Source organism: Manacus candei, unplaced genomic scaffold (assembly GCF_025592945.1).
Source record: "Manacus candei isolate 608988 ecotype Guabito, Panama unplaced genomic scaffold, ASM2559294v1 h1tg000073l, whole genome shotgun sequence".
NCBI classification, from domain to species: Eukaryota; Metazoa; Chordata; class Aves; order Passeriformes; family Pipridae; genus Manacus; species Manacus candei.
In genome coordinates, this window is record NW_026138121.1 from 1,848,139 (window position 1) to 1,860,191 (window position 12,053).

The window sequence follows — 12,053 nt, forward strand, 5'->3', positions numbered from 1 at the left end:
GTTTGGGCTCTGCTTGTGCAGCAGCAGCAGCTGCTCAGCCTTAAAAACCAGCTCGACCCCCTCCCAGAGCCCCCAGATCAGGGTTGTCCCAGCTCAGCACCACCCAGCACTGCGGGATCACCAGTTTGGGATGTGCTGGAGCACTAGAGGGGCTCAGGACATGCTGTATGGGGGGGTCACACCAGCACAGGAACCCCCAGGCTGGGACAGGCAGCTCCAGGCAGCCCCCCCCACCTCACCTTCCCCCAGCACCCAAGAGAACAACTCACATTTACCACTTGCTTTTAATTTAATGGTTTTTCTCCAGACCACAGTTGCAGGAAGGAGGGAGAACACACACACGCCCTGGAGAAGGGAGAAGGGCCAGCAAACACATGGCAATAGTGCAACGGAGCCTGGTGAGACAAGGACACAGACAGCTCCCAAAAAACAGCCCTGGGAGGCCGTGCTGGAGCCAGACACAGCCCGTGCTGCTGACACTTTCCATCAGTTGGACAAAGGCAATAAATAAAGTCACGGTGCCTCACCAAAGGCACCTTTTTTTTTTTTCTTTTTTTTTTTCCTCAGCATTCCAATAATAGATGTTGGCATCAGAGCGTTGCCTCAGCCTGGGGTTTTGGCCAGATCCAGTTGTGTTTCCCAGCACAGGAGAGGGAAGAACCGTGGCCTGGGCGGTTTGGCTCCCCTGTTGCCAGCACACCCCGAGAGCCCAGCCCACGGGCAGCACCTTGGAGCCCCTCGCCAGCACCCTGCTACATCTCCAGCTCGTTTGAGGTATATCACCCGCCCCACCCGTGACCTTGTGCAGCCAAAAAAAAAAACAAAAACCAGTGCAAAGAAGAAAACAAATCCCCCAAACCCCCTGGTTCGAGATGAGATGAGCCTGTTTGCGAGGGGAGGACGGCGGCGAGGGGCACCCCCAGCCCCTCCACGGGGGGCACTCGGAGCTTTGGTCCCTTGAATGTCCCGGCCCTGGGGCACCGAGGGGCACGAGGCTGCCAAATAAATACGTGGGGACGTGGGTCAGCAGCACCAGCAGCCCCGGGGGCAGGGAGGGCTCGGCCCCCCTCCCCCAGAACGCAGCACCCCCGGGGGGGACCCTCAGCTCAGCTTCCCCCCCACAGCCAGGGCGCAGCGGAACCCCTCGGGGACACGGTCACAGCCCGCCAGGGACAGGCTGCTCTCTGCCAGGGGGCTCCGGCAGTGGGTCACAGTCCAGCGGCGCAGCCTCCGCCCTTCCTCCAGCTCCTCCTCCTCCCCCAGCCGGAGCAGGCTGTCGGCGGAGACGCAGCCCCGCATGCCCCCGGCGCCGGGGGGGCCCCGGGCGGGCAGGTCCAGCTGGTCGAAGGACTCGGTGGACAGGATGCTGTCCTCGCTGACGGCGCTGGACGGGCGGGCTCGGGGCGCCTGGGGCAGGGGCACCTCGCTGAAGCCCCCGAAGCCCTGCCCGGGGGGGCTCTCGGGCTCGGAGCTGCTCGAGGAGAACTTGCCGTTGTGCTTGAGGATGCCTTTGCGGCGGGCGGGGAGACCCTGCGGGCCCTGCCCCGGGGAGGGGCTGTCGGCAAACACGTTGCCGTCCAGGTCCAAGCTCCCGGCGTCCAGCACGTCCCCGGACTCGCAGCACTCCAGGGACGAGTAATACCCAGACTCCCTCGTCGGCGGCTTTTTCAGTATTCCCTTCTTGGGCGCTGCTGCGATGCCCGTGCTGCAGGGCAGCATTCCAGAGGACAGGATTCGGGTGAGACCCGCGCTGACCCCCTCCCCGTCCTCCCCCTTCGCCTCCCCCGCGGGCGATGCCGGCGGCGGCCCGGGGCTGGGCACCTTCTGCTCGCAGGAGTTCCTCTTCTTCAGGATGCCCTTGGGCCGCTTGAGGATGGACTTGGAGGGGTTCTCCGGGGCCACGGGCACCTCCTGCAGCGCATGGGAGACGTCGTTCTCCTTCTTGGACTTCTTGAGGGAGCGCTGGCGCTCCAGGGTGACGCCGGGGATGTGCTGCTTGAGGAAGCAGCGCACCTTGGAGCCGTTCTCCAGGAGGGGCCGCGACGAGCGGCGCAGCCACTCCGCCACCGTGGCCAGGGGGGACTCGCCGTCCCTCAGCAGCTCTTGCTCCCCGACGGGCACCTTGTAGCCCCAGTTGACCCACCAGTGCGTGGCGATGTCCTCGATGGTGGCGCGGCGCTCGGGGTTCACCATCAGCATCCAGCGGATCAGCCCGCAGGCGTCTGGGGGACAGGCAGGTCAGGCAGCGAAGGGGGCACAGGGAGGGGGGGACGTGCAGCAGGCTGGGGCTCTGCCTACCTGACAGCTTGGTGGGCTCCCGGTAGTCCCCACTCGTGATCTGCTTGACCAGAGTCTTGTAGTCGTGGCCGTCGAAGGGCATCGTGCCGTGGACCAGGATGTAGAGGAGCACGCCCAGGGACCAGCTGTCCACCTGCCAGGGGGACAGAGGAGCCTGGAGGAGGGGCAGCAGGACCAGGCTGCCCTGGCCCACACCCCACCTGGGCAGGATTCTCTGCCAGAGCCTCAGCGGGGGCTCCTGGAGTGGCAACAGCCCCAGGGGAGGACAGACCGGGGGGCAGCACCAGCTCCAGCCACCTCCACCCCCAGCACATCCACCCCACTGTGTGTCCAGGCAGTGTCCAGTCTCAGGGGACCCGTTATCCCAAACCACCCAGCGCTTCCCCCAGTCCAATCCCCCTCCCACATGAGGGAATGAGACCCAACCCACCTCCGGGCCCTTGTAGGGCCTCCCGTTGATGATTTCGGGGGATGCATACAGGGGGCTCCCGCAGTAGGTCTGCAGAAGTTTGTCCTGCTGGTAAACGTTGGACAGCCCAAAGTCTGCAATCTGGAGAGACATTTTTCCAGCTGTTATCCAGCAGCAAAGCTTCCCTGTGCAGCTGGAGCAGCTTTGCCACCGGGAACTCTCCAGGTACAAACCGTGGTGCTGGGTGCCCTCAGTCTCCTCGGGGAGCACCACCAGCCTGGCTTTCCACCCCCGAGGTTGCTCCTGTCCCTCTCCCCTTCCCAAAAAGCTCGTCCCAGCCACTGCCCTGTGGCTCTGCCCCTCTGTCCCACCCCTGGGAGCAGAGGCAGCTGGAAAGGTGAGGTTGGAGGGAGAGCTGCCGGGCTCTCCTCCAGCTCCTTCCCAGCCACCCCAGGCTGTCCCTGTCAGCTCCAGCTTGCACACAGGTGCTCGTTATCCTCATTACCCCTGTCACTGCCACCAGGCAGGAGGTGCAGTGGCTGCCTGCGGGCTCCCAATTGCAAAATTATCCCTTGCAGAGATAAACCCCACAGCCTGTCATCACCAACCACACATGGCCCTGGCTGGGGCCACGCTGTGTGCCCTTCCTCCCTGGCAGCTGCAGCAAAAAGCATCACTCGGGGCCAGCAGAGCCACAAACTGCCTCACACCTCCCTCCTCCAGCCTGGCCGGTCCTTACGGGAACTGGGAATTTCCCCTGGAGAGACCTTTCTCATCCAGCTGCTCAGGCACTGACCTGGGTGCTCAGACTTTGCCCCTCTTATCAGCAGGCAATCATAAGTTATGGCTTTACAGCAGCTTTGAGGCTGGGCCGCCTCAGATAGCAGGGGCAGGCACAGGTGCCCTCCTGGCTCCCCTTTTCCCAGGAAAACAGCACTCCAGGTGACACCGGCACTCCCAGAGCTCCGGGAAGCACCTTCCCTGGGGTTCTGGGGTGTTGTGGCCACCTCCAAGCTGGGCAGCACCCCCTGGGTGACTCCCCAGGCTGGGTGGGTGACGCCCTGGGCTCTGCCAATCCCTCACCTTGATGTTGCCGTTGGCATCGAGCAGGATGTTCTCCAGCTTCAGGTCCCTGTGGACGATCCCGTTCTGCGGGAGGGGAGGGGAGGGGAGGGGAGGGAGAGCCAGGGTTAGTGTGTGGAGTGTTTGAGGAAGGGAAAGCCAGGCCCCTGGGGAGGTCACTGCCGTTCACAGGCACACGCACACAGGGCACAGGAGCAGCAAACAGCCCTGGGTGTGCCACCAAAGGCAGGCTGCAAACCACGTCCCGGCCTGGGCGCTGCCAGCTCCTGGTGCTGCTCAGAAATACCTGCCCCAGGTGCCACCCTGGGCTCCTCCACCCTCCCCAGGCAGGACAGTGCCCGGTGCCAGCTCCACCCAGCCATGGTGGGCACAGCTCTGGGCTCTGCCAGGACCTGCTGCTGCCCAGCTAAGCAGGACCCCAGTTTGGTTTGGGTGCAGGAGGTGTCCTGCAACCCCCCACCCCTGCCAAGGACTGGGGAACAGCCTGGCACGGCCTCCAGGGAGACCCTCAGGCTCGAGGATCCTCCCAGGGCAGGCACAGCTCATCCCACAGTCCTGGAGGGGGTTTATAGCTTCACATTCCCTTCAGGAACCACACGGGTGACCCAGGGCTCAGCGCCCAGTGCCATGGACAGCCCTGGGCGGCTCCTTCTGGGTGGGTGGGACAGGAGGTGACAACTCCCTGGCCAGGTTAGTCATCTCCACACCAGAGCAGCCAGAGCCGAGGCCCAGCACTCCCCAAAAGCTGCTGGGGTGCTGCCACACCCCCGGATAAGAGGCAGGGTTGACCCCTCTCCTGGAAAAACCAAACAGCCACGAGCTCCCCTGATCTCCCAGCCCAGGCTGAGCTTCCCCGTGGGCTCTGCATCCCCCCCTCAGCCCCGGCTGCTGCCCCTCTGCCTGGAGGTGGCCCTGCAGGGCACTCAGGAGCCGATCCCGGTGATTTCCCCCCCGGGAATGCCGTGGGAATGGCGGTGCCAGCCCACCTTGTGGCAGTAGTAGACGGCGGACACGACCTGGCGGAAGAAGTGCCGCGCCTCGTGCTCGGTGAGCCGCTGCCGCTCGCTGATGTAGTCGTACAGGTCGCCCTTGCTGGCGTATTCCATCACGATGACGATCTTGCTGCTGTTCTCAAACACTGCAGGGCACACAGGGGGGGTCAGGAGAGGGGCTTGGAGCCGCAGGAATTCTCCTTAGCACCCGTGGGTGAGGACTCCGGCGCTCTGCCCACCCCACCCCCTGCCCTCACTCTTCACAAAATGGGTCTGGGGGTTTCTGCAGGTACTGCAGGTGGGGGGGGGACCACCAGGGCTGCCACCCAAACCACCAGGGCCGCTGGCCAAGCAGCTCTGCAGCCACAGCACCCAGGAGCCAGGGCTGTGCTCTGCCAGGAGGTGACTAAGGCACCAGGCTCTCTGCTAGAAGCCCCTGCCAGGGGGGGAAGGTGGCGGTGCTGGCACAGCCCACGGCCTTCCTGAGTGTTCTCACTGCTCCCAACGAGGCTCCAGCCCGAGCCAAGAGTCGGAGCAGTTTTCTTCCTGTTTGCAGAAAGCTCCCTCAATATTTTTGAATTCCAGCAGTCGGGGTGACTCAGCCCTTGCAAACACAGCGCAGGAACTGCCAACCCACTTGCTTTTGTTTGGAGGACAAAAGGACTCTGGATCCTTCACATGTGCTGGGAAGGCAGGGAGAGCCCAGGGAAGGCAGAGTTTTCACCAAAGGACCCAGTGGCTGCAAAGACCGACCCAGCTGGGGATCTGGGCTAAGTCTGGTCCTAGTTAGAGCTTGAGAAATTCCCCTTTGGTTGGTGTTGTCCCAACACCCCGGGAGCAAAGCCCAGCCCAGGCCATAAAGCCAAGCCCGGGAGCACCAGGAGCTCTCCCAGTGGTTTGGTTTTCCAGTGCCCCAGGGGAGGGAAAGAGGAGGACTCCAGCACTGAGATTAACTCCTGCCTTGGGCTGAGAGCAGAGCTATGGAGATTCCCAAGGCTCCCACAGCTGGGATGAGTGTCCAGCACAACCACACTCAGTGCTGGGTTCTGAGGGGGTCCCTGATTCCCACTCCAGCACAGCCCCTCCCGAGGCTTCCAGCTCCAAAAAGAAACTTTTTTTGAAAGAAAGAAATGAAATTTTCGGAGCTGAATTCCCCCTCTGGGCAGGAGGGGATGGGGCAGAAGGGCCATTTCTGGAGCAGGGGTTTTCCCCTCGTTACTGCTCTGTGGGAGAAGCCAGGTGGGGAAGGCACATCCAGGCAGCACCTGCCTTCCCCACCAGGGCTGAGTCACCAAAAACAGCAGCCAGGTCCTGTGAGGGGGGTGAGGGGCTGGGTTAAAATCCCCAAACCCACCCAGCAGAGCCAAATCTCCCCTGGGAGCTGCCCTGGGAGCCCTGAGGGGCTTCCAGGATGCTGCTGGAAGAGGGAAGGGGGAGGAGGGCTCACCTTCGTGCACAGCGATGATGTGGGGGTGGTTGAGGGAGGACATGATCTCAATCTCCCTCCGGATGTGGACAAGGTCCTGCTCATCCTTGATTTTGTCCTTCCGGATGGACTTGATGGCCACCTGTGGAGGGACACAGAGGGTCACCCGGCTGTGGTTCCCCAAAGCCTCTGGCAGAGGAGAAACCCCCCCCTCTGCTTTGGGAAAGGGCTCACAAATAAGATCTCAGCAACCCAGCTCCTCCTCCTGCCTGTATCCGAGAGTGGAGCTGCCCAGCTCCATGGAAACAGCTCTGTGATGGATTTGGGGGTTACACTTTCCTTTTGTGACCCCCCCCAAGGGGCACCTGCTGCCAGCTCCCAGCAGAGGGGCTCCCCAGCCCTCCTCCCGCAGGTAGCACAGCCCTGCTCCTCCTTTCTGGGCTCACAGGAATCGTGTCCCGCCGCTGGAGCGTGGCCAGCCAAAGGAATGCGACCTGCACGCATGACTTGGGAGATAAAAACAACAACAACGTCTCCTGAGGGTCAGGACAATGAAAAAAAACCAAAACAAACAAAAAAACCACAACCCCCGGGTTTTGTTTTCCTGGCAAACACTGATTCCGAGGAGCTGGTGGTGTAGAGGTAGGAGAAAGTTGGGATTAAAGAGGAGATCCCCTCCCGGGCACAGGGCGGGAGACCCAGCACCAGGCTCTCCCTCGGGTTTTCAAATTATCCCCGACAAGGAAACAGAAAGGGGAGGAGAAAGAAGAGTAAGTGCCGGAGAATAGATGCCTTCTAATCCTCTTTCAAAGGGGCTGGGCAGAGACAATGTGCTCCTAGGATCGAATTTACAACTGAATCCAGCAGAACCTCTTTTTTTTTTTCTTCCCAGACAAGAATGCGGAACAGCTTTAATCCTGTAAAGGGACCCCCTGCACCAGTCTCCCAGCAACGGGGAGAGGGGCCACGGACCCCCTCGGGCCCCAGCTGCCGGCACAGGAGTGATGCTCATGGCTCTGCTGCACAGGGACCCTCCTCCTCCTCCTCCTCCTCCTCCTCCTCCTCGGGTGGAGCGGGGTGGATGCTCAGCCTCTTGTCCCTCTGATTTAGGGGGGCTGGAAGCCTCTCTCCTCAAACCCAGACTGGCTAAGCCAGGCTTAGACACGCTGAGCAAGGCACTGGTGCTGAATCAGTGAGGTCTCAGCTGCCACAGCAGTGTCTTCACGGGGGGAGCCCCCTGAGAGAGGGCTCAGGTGGGCACAGAAAGGATAAAGCCCCTTTTTTGGCCCCAGGGCCCATCTCTGCAGCACTGAACCACCTCAGGCAGCCCCGTGGAGGAACCTGCAGCAGCCCCAGGGGCTGAAGCAAAGCAGCAGGATGGACTCTGGCCAGGGACAAGTCCAATAACCCAGGCCCAGGTTTCCTTATGAAACAATACTGAAAGTGTTTAATGCTTCTCGAAACCCAGGTGGTTTTTTCCCCCTGACCTTTGTGTAGGTTAACAGCTTAAAGTTTAACAATTTTTTCCTCCTGCCCCAGTTACCTGACCCCTGCCAGAATGCAGGCAAAGCTTTTATGCAGCGAGCCAGCCTGCTCCTGCCCTCCCAAATTCCTGCTGGCTCCCTCTATTCATCCCCCCACTAAAGACTGACACCCAACCCAACAGCCTCGGTGTTTTGGGGGGCACAGAGAACATTTCCTTGCTGGCTGGGTTGCTCACACACATCCAGTGCTGAGCCAGGGCTCAGGGCATGATCCACTATCCCTAAATGATCAAGTGGTTCTGGGCTGTGAGTGTGGGAAGCCTCGGGAGATGCCAGTGGCTGCACCCAGCAGTGCTGGAGCACATCCTCAGCACTTAGTGACCTCCAGGCAGAGCAAAGCTGCAGCAGGGAGCAGGTTTTGGGTGCTGTGAGAGCCCCAGGGCTCTCCCTCACGAGCTCTGCCCTCGGGCAGGTGGGCACAGGGAGGGCACAGCGCTGTGAGGGTCCCCAGAGAGCGAACCAGCCACCCAGGGTGGGGTGGTTTATCCACCTGTCAGTCCCTCAGCCATCCCATCCTTCCCCAGGGGTGCCAGGAAGCAGCTTTGTTCCCAAACTTTCCCTTTCTAGGCGGGCTGGCAGCAGAGGGTCTCCCCTTGAGACAGGGAAGCCCCTGCTCAGCCCCCCTGGGGACAGGGACCAGCAGCTTCAGGGACAGGCAGAGCCACAGCCCCCACCACCAGTGCCAGGAGAATATCCTGTGGGAAACAGCTGCAAGAATTCCCGCTGGAGCCTTCCTCTAGGAGCTCAGGAGCACTTTCCAAGTCAAAAAGGCTTTTAATTAGAAGTTTTTTGGGGGCAGAACAGGTATTTTCAGCAGCTGCTGAAAGATGCATTAAGCTACAACCTCAGGCAGCACTTCAGAAGTTGTTCCAGACTGTAAGGGCAGCATTTCATGCTCCATGAAATATGGATTACAACCCAGTACGGAAGAGACTGGGCTTTGCCCCTGAGTGGAGATCAAAAGAGGCTTTGCTGCTCTGGAATATTCCAGGTGCTGCCTTCTCCTGACACCCCACGAGCCCACAAACACAGTTCTGACACCGAGGAGAGTCCCACGGGAGGTCCCTTGTTCTGTCTGACTTGGCTGCAGGCCAGGACTTGGGAACCAGGCTGGGAGAAACACCGGGCTGGGAGGAAAGAAAAAAGGGCCCAGATGGTGCCCTGCAAACGGGGGCAGGAGCCCCTTTGCACCCCCGTGGCCCATGTTACTGAGCCTTCAACCCCAAAAGACACAGGGCAAAAGAAAAGGGAAAAAAAAAAAGGAAAGGAAAAAGAACCAGCAACTCTCTCCCCACCTGATGTTACAGGGGCACAACAGTTTTCCAAGGACTGGGAAGGGCACTCGGCAGAAGTGCCCACCAAAAGGCACGAGCATCGTTTCAGCTGAAGGAATTCTGACCAGAAAATGGTTTTACAGGACAAAAAAATGTTTGTGGGAGTCCCAAAACATCCTTCAGCTGAGGGAGCCTGGACTTCCCTGCTGCCTACCAACTGATTTAGGCTCAGCCTGCTCCGAGCCCAGGTAGGCTGGTTAAAATCCAGAGGGGGAAAAAAGAAATCCAGGTGGTAAAACCAGACGGTTCAATATTCAGTGGCTCTGACAGAGGCAGCTTCTGATTAGCCAGAGGCTAAACCCACGAGCATGGAGCAGCTCCAGCTTTCCAGCCTCAGCTGGTAGCGTGGGATCCCACGAGGGGTAACCCCTACCTGCTCTCACACCTTGGTGTTTAGGAAGTGAAAGCCACTTAGGGAAGGAGCAAATAACAACCCAGCTCGGGATAAGCCTCCAGATTAAACAGGTCCGGAAATGCTGAGTGCTACAAGAAAGAATTTGTGGGAAGAGGAGAGATTTGTGGTTAAGTCTCCTGTTCCTACAGGGCCAGGCCGATGAGGTACCACTTAGCAGAGCCTTTGACTATCTCCATCTCACCGAGGAGTCAGTGGCCTGTGTACTGAATTTGCATTATAATAGAGCAGCGCCGCTGATCCCGTCCTAAGGGGCTTCCACAGATGGGCGACTTTTCGGGAAGTTCAAAAATTCCCAGCTTTGCTAGGTGCAGACGGGGAAAGCCAAATCTCGCCCATCCCGAGGGGAGGGATCCTTCAAGCTCTGTGGGTGGAAGCTGCATTTCAAGGCCCTGATTATGCAGCAAAACAGCAGCTTCTCCAGAATCAGATAGGCTAATGGAAACGGCAGCTCTGACTTCATTAGGAGCCGTCGCGTTACACAAGAAAACCTCTCAGATTTACAGCTGTTCTCCTTGACGTGCCTCTGTGGGACGGGACGGAGCCGATCCCACACCCTGCTCAGCCCCGGCAGCCCGTCCGGGCCAGTCCTGCCGCTCACAGGTCACCTCTCTGCTCCCCCGTGGTCAGGGCGGTGGGACAGCGCCTTTTTGGGGCCCATCCCACACCTCGGGGTGCTCGGGGCTGAGAAATCGCGTCCAAGTTTGAAGCCCCGCAGGTTCCCAGAGGACGGGGCAGCCGGGACAGCAGCATCCCGGGTTCCCGGGGGTGAGGGATCCCTGTGGAAGGCTGCGAGCCGTGCCCTGCACAGCCCCACTGGCTCCAGCGTCACTGGGGTGAGTCAGGATTTTGGACAGACGCTGGGCTGTGCTGGCGTGGCCCTGGGTGCCCCACACCGTGTGAAAACCAACAGCGAACCCAACCCAGACCCAGGGCGAGAGGAAGGGAAAAACCCTTCAGACTCGAGTGCGGTGTTTGCTCTCGGCGGCCGGATACCTGCCCGCCCTTCCCCCAGGAAGCCCGACGCGGTCAAGTGGGCGAGAGGAGCTGCGGCCCCTCGAGGAAAGGGGGGCGAGGCCCCTCCGGGCTGCCCCCGGCCCCGCTGTGCCCCCTCCTGCGGCACGGGGCGGGGGGGCAGCGCCGCAGCCTCCCGCACACTGCGGCGGGAGCGGGGCCGGGCGGGGGCTGCGGGAGGGACCGGGACGGGGAGGGGGGGACGCACCGGAGCGGGGGGATGCACCGCCAACACGCTGCTCAGAGAGGGGGGTGCTCCGGGGTCCCGCACGGGGAGGATGCGCCGGGGACGGGGCGGGAAGGGGAGCACCGGAGGGGGATGCACCGGGGCCAGGCTGCGGGAAGCAGAGGGGGGATGCTCAGGGGCCGCCGGCACGCGGGGAGGGTGCACCGGGGTGACGGGGGTTGCACCGAGGACGGGGGGGATGCACCGGGAAGGAGGGGGATGCACCGGGAAGGAGGGGGATGCACCGGGAAGGAGGGGGATGCACCGGGAAGGAGGGGGATGCACCGGGAAGGAGGGGGATGCACCGAGACCACGCTGCTCAGAGTGGGGGGGATGCTCAGGGACCTGCGCACGGTGAGGATGCAGGAGGGGGGGATCCTTACCAGCTTCCCGGAGCGCTCCCGGGCTTTCTTCACCTTCCCGTAGGTGCCTTTCCCCAGCGTCTCCAGGAACTCGTAGCGGTGCTTGAGGTTGTGCTTGTGGTGGTGCCGCTTCACCGCCTGCTTCTTCATCAGCGGCCGCGGCGACTTGATGAGCCCCTCGGCCAGCGAGGCGGCCAGCGCCGAACCGGCCCCGGGTCCCGGCACCGCCGCCCGCTCCATCCTGATCCTGATTCCGATCCCGATCCTGATCCCAGCCCCGGCTCCGCCGCCGCCCGGCTCGTCCCGGCCCGTCCCGGCCGATAAATGCGGCGGCCCCGGGGCCGCGCCCCCCCGCGCCCATTGGCGGCCGCCGCCGCCGCCCCGCCCGGGGCCGGTACCGGGGGAGGGGGCCCGGGATGCGGGGAGACCCCCCCGGGCAGCGCTGGGAGCGGGGAAGGCACGGGCGAGGGTGGAGAGGGGACCCACGGAGCGGGGCACGCACGAACTGCGGGCACGGGGAGGGTGTGGGAGGAAATCCAGGGACAAGGGAGGGAGAGGGCACGAAGGGGGGCACAAAGGGGGCACAAGGGGGGCACAAAGGGGGGCACAGGGGTGTCCCGTAGGCTGGGGGGGAGTTGAGGATTTTCCAGGGGATGATGCAGGGGGACTTGCGCCCAAAGGGTGGGAAGAGTGGGATCAGAGCGCTGGGAGGGTCAGGGCTGGAGAGGGGCTTTGGACAAGGGCATGGAGTGACAGGACAAGGGGGAATGGTCTCACACTGCCAGAGGGCAGGGTTAGATGGGATATTGGGATGAAATTCTTCCCTGGGAGAGTGGGCAGGCCCTTGCACAGGCTGCCCAGAGAAGCTGTGGCTGCCCTTGGATCCCTGAAAGTGTCCAAGGCCAGGTTGGACTGGGCTTGGAGCAACCTGGGCTAGTGGAAGGTGTCCCTGC

At 61.9% G+C, this 12,053-nt stretch overlaps 1 protein-coding gene across 1 annotated transcript; it reads right to left on the bottom strand.

The window, feature by feature from the left end:
• Window positions 1-270: 270 nt before the first annotated feature.
• Window positions 271-11,419, bottom strand: NUAK2 (NUAK family kinase 2). The gene is made up of 7 exons (XM_051808846.1): window positions 11,122-11,419; window positions 6,230-6,350; window positions 4,777-4,928; window positions 3,791-3,856; window positions 2,729-2,848; window positions 2,299-2,431; window positions 271-2,222 (listed from the first exon to the last, which is right to left on the bottom strand). Exons 1-7 carry the CDS (start codon window positions 11,338-11,340, stop codon window positions 1,102-1,104), a joined length of 1,932 nt encoding a protein of 643 aa, XP_051664806.1. The 5' UTR covers window positions 11,341-11,419; the 3' UTR covers window positions 271-1,101.
• Between the last annotated feature and the right edge of the window lie 634 nt (window positions 11,420-12,053).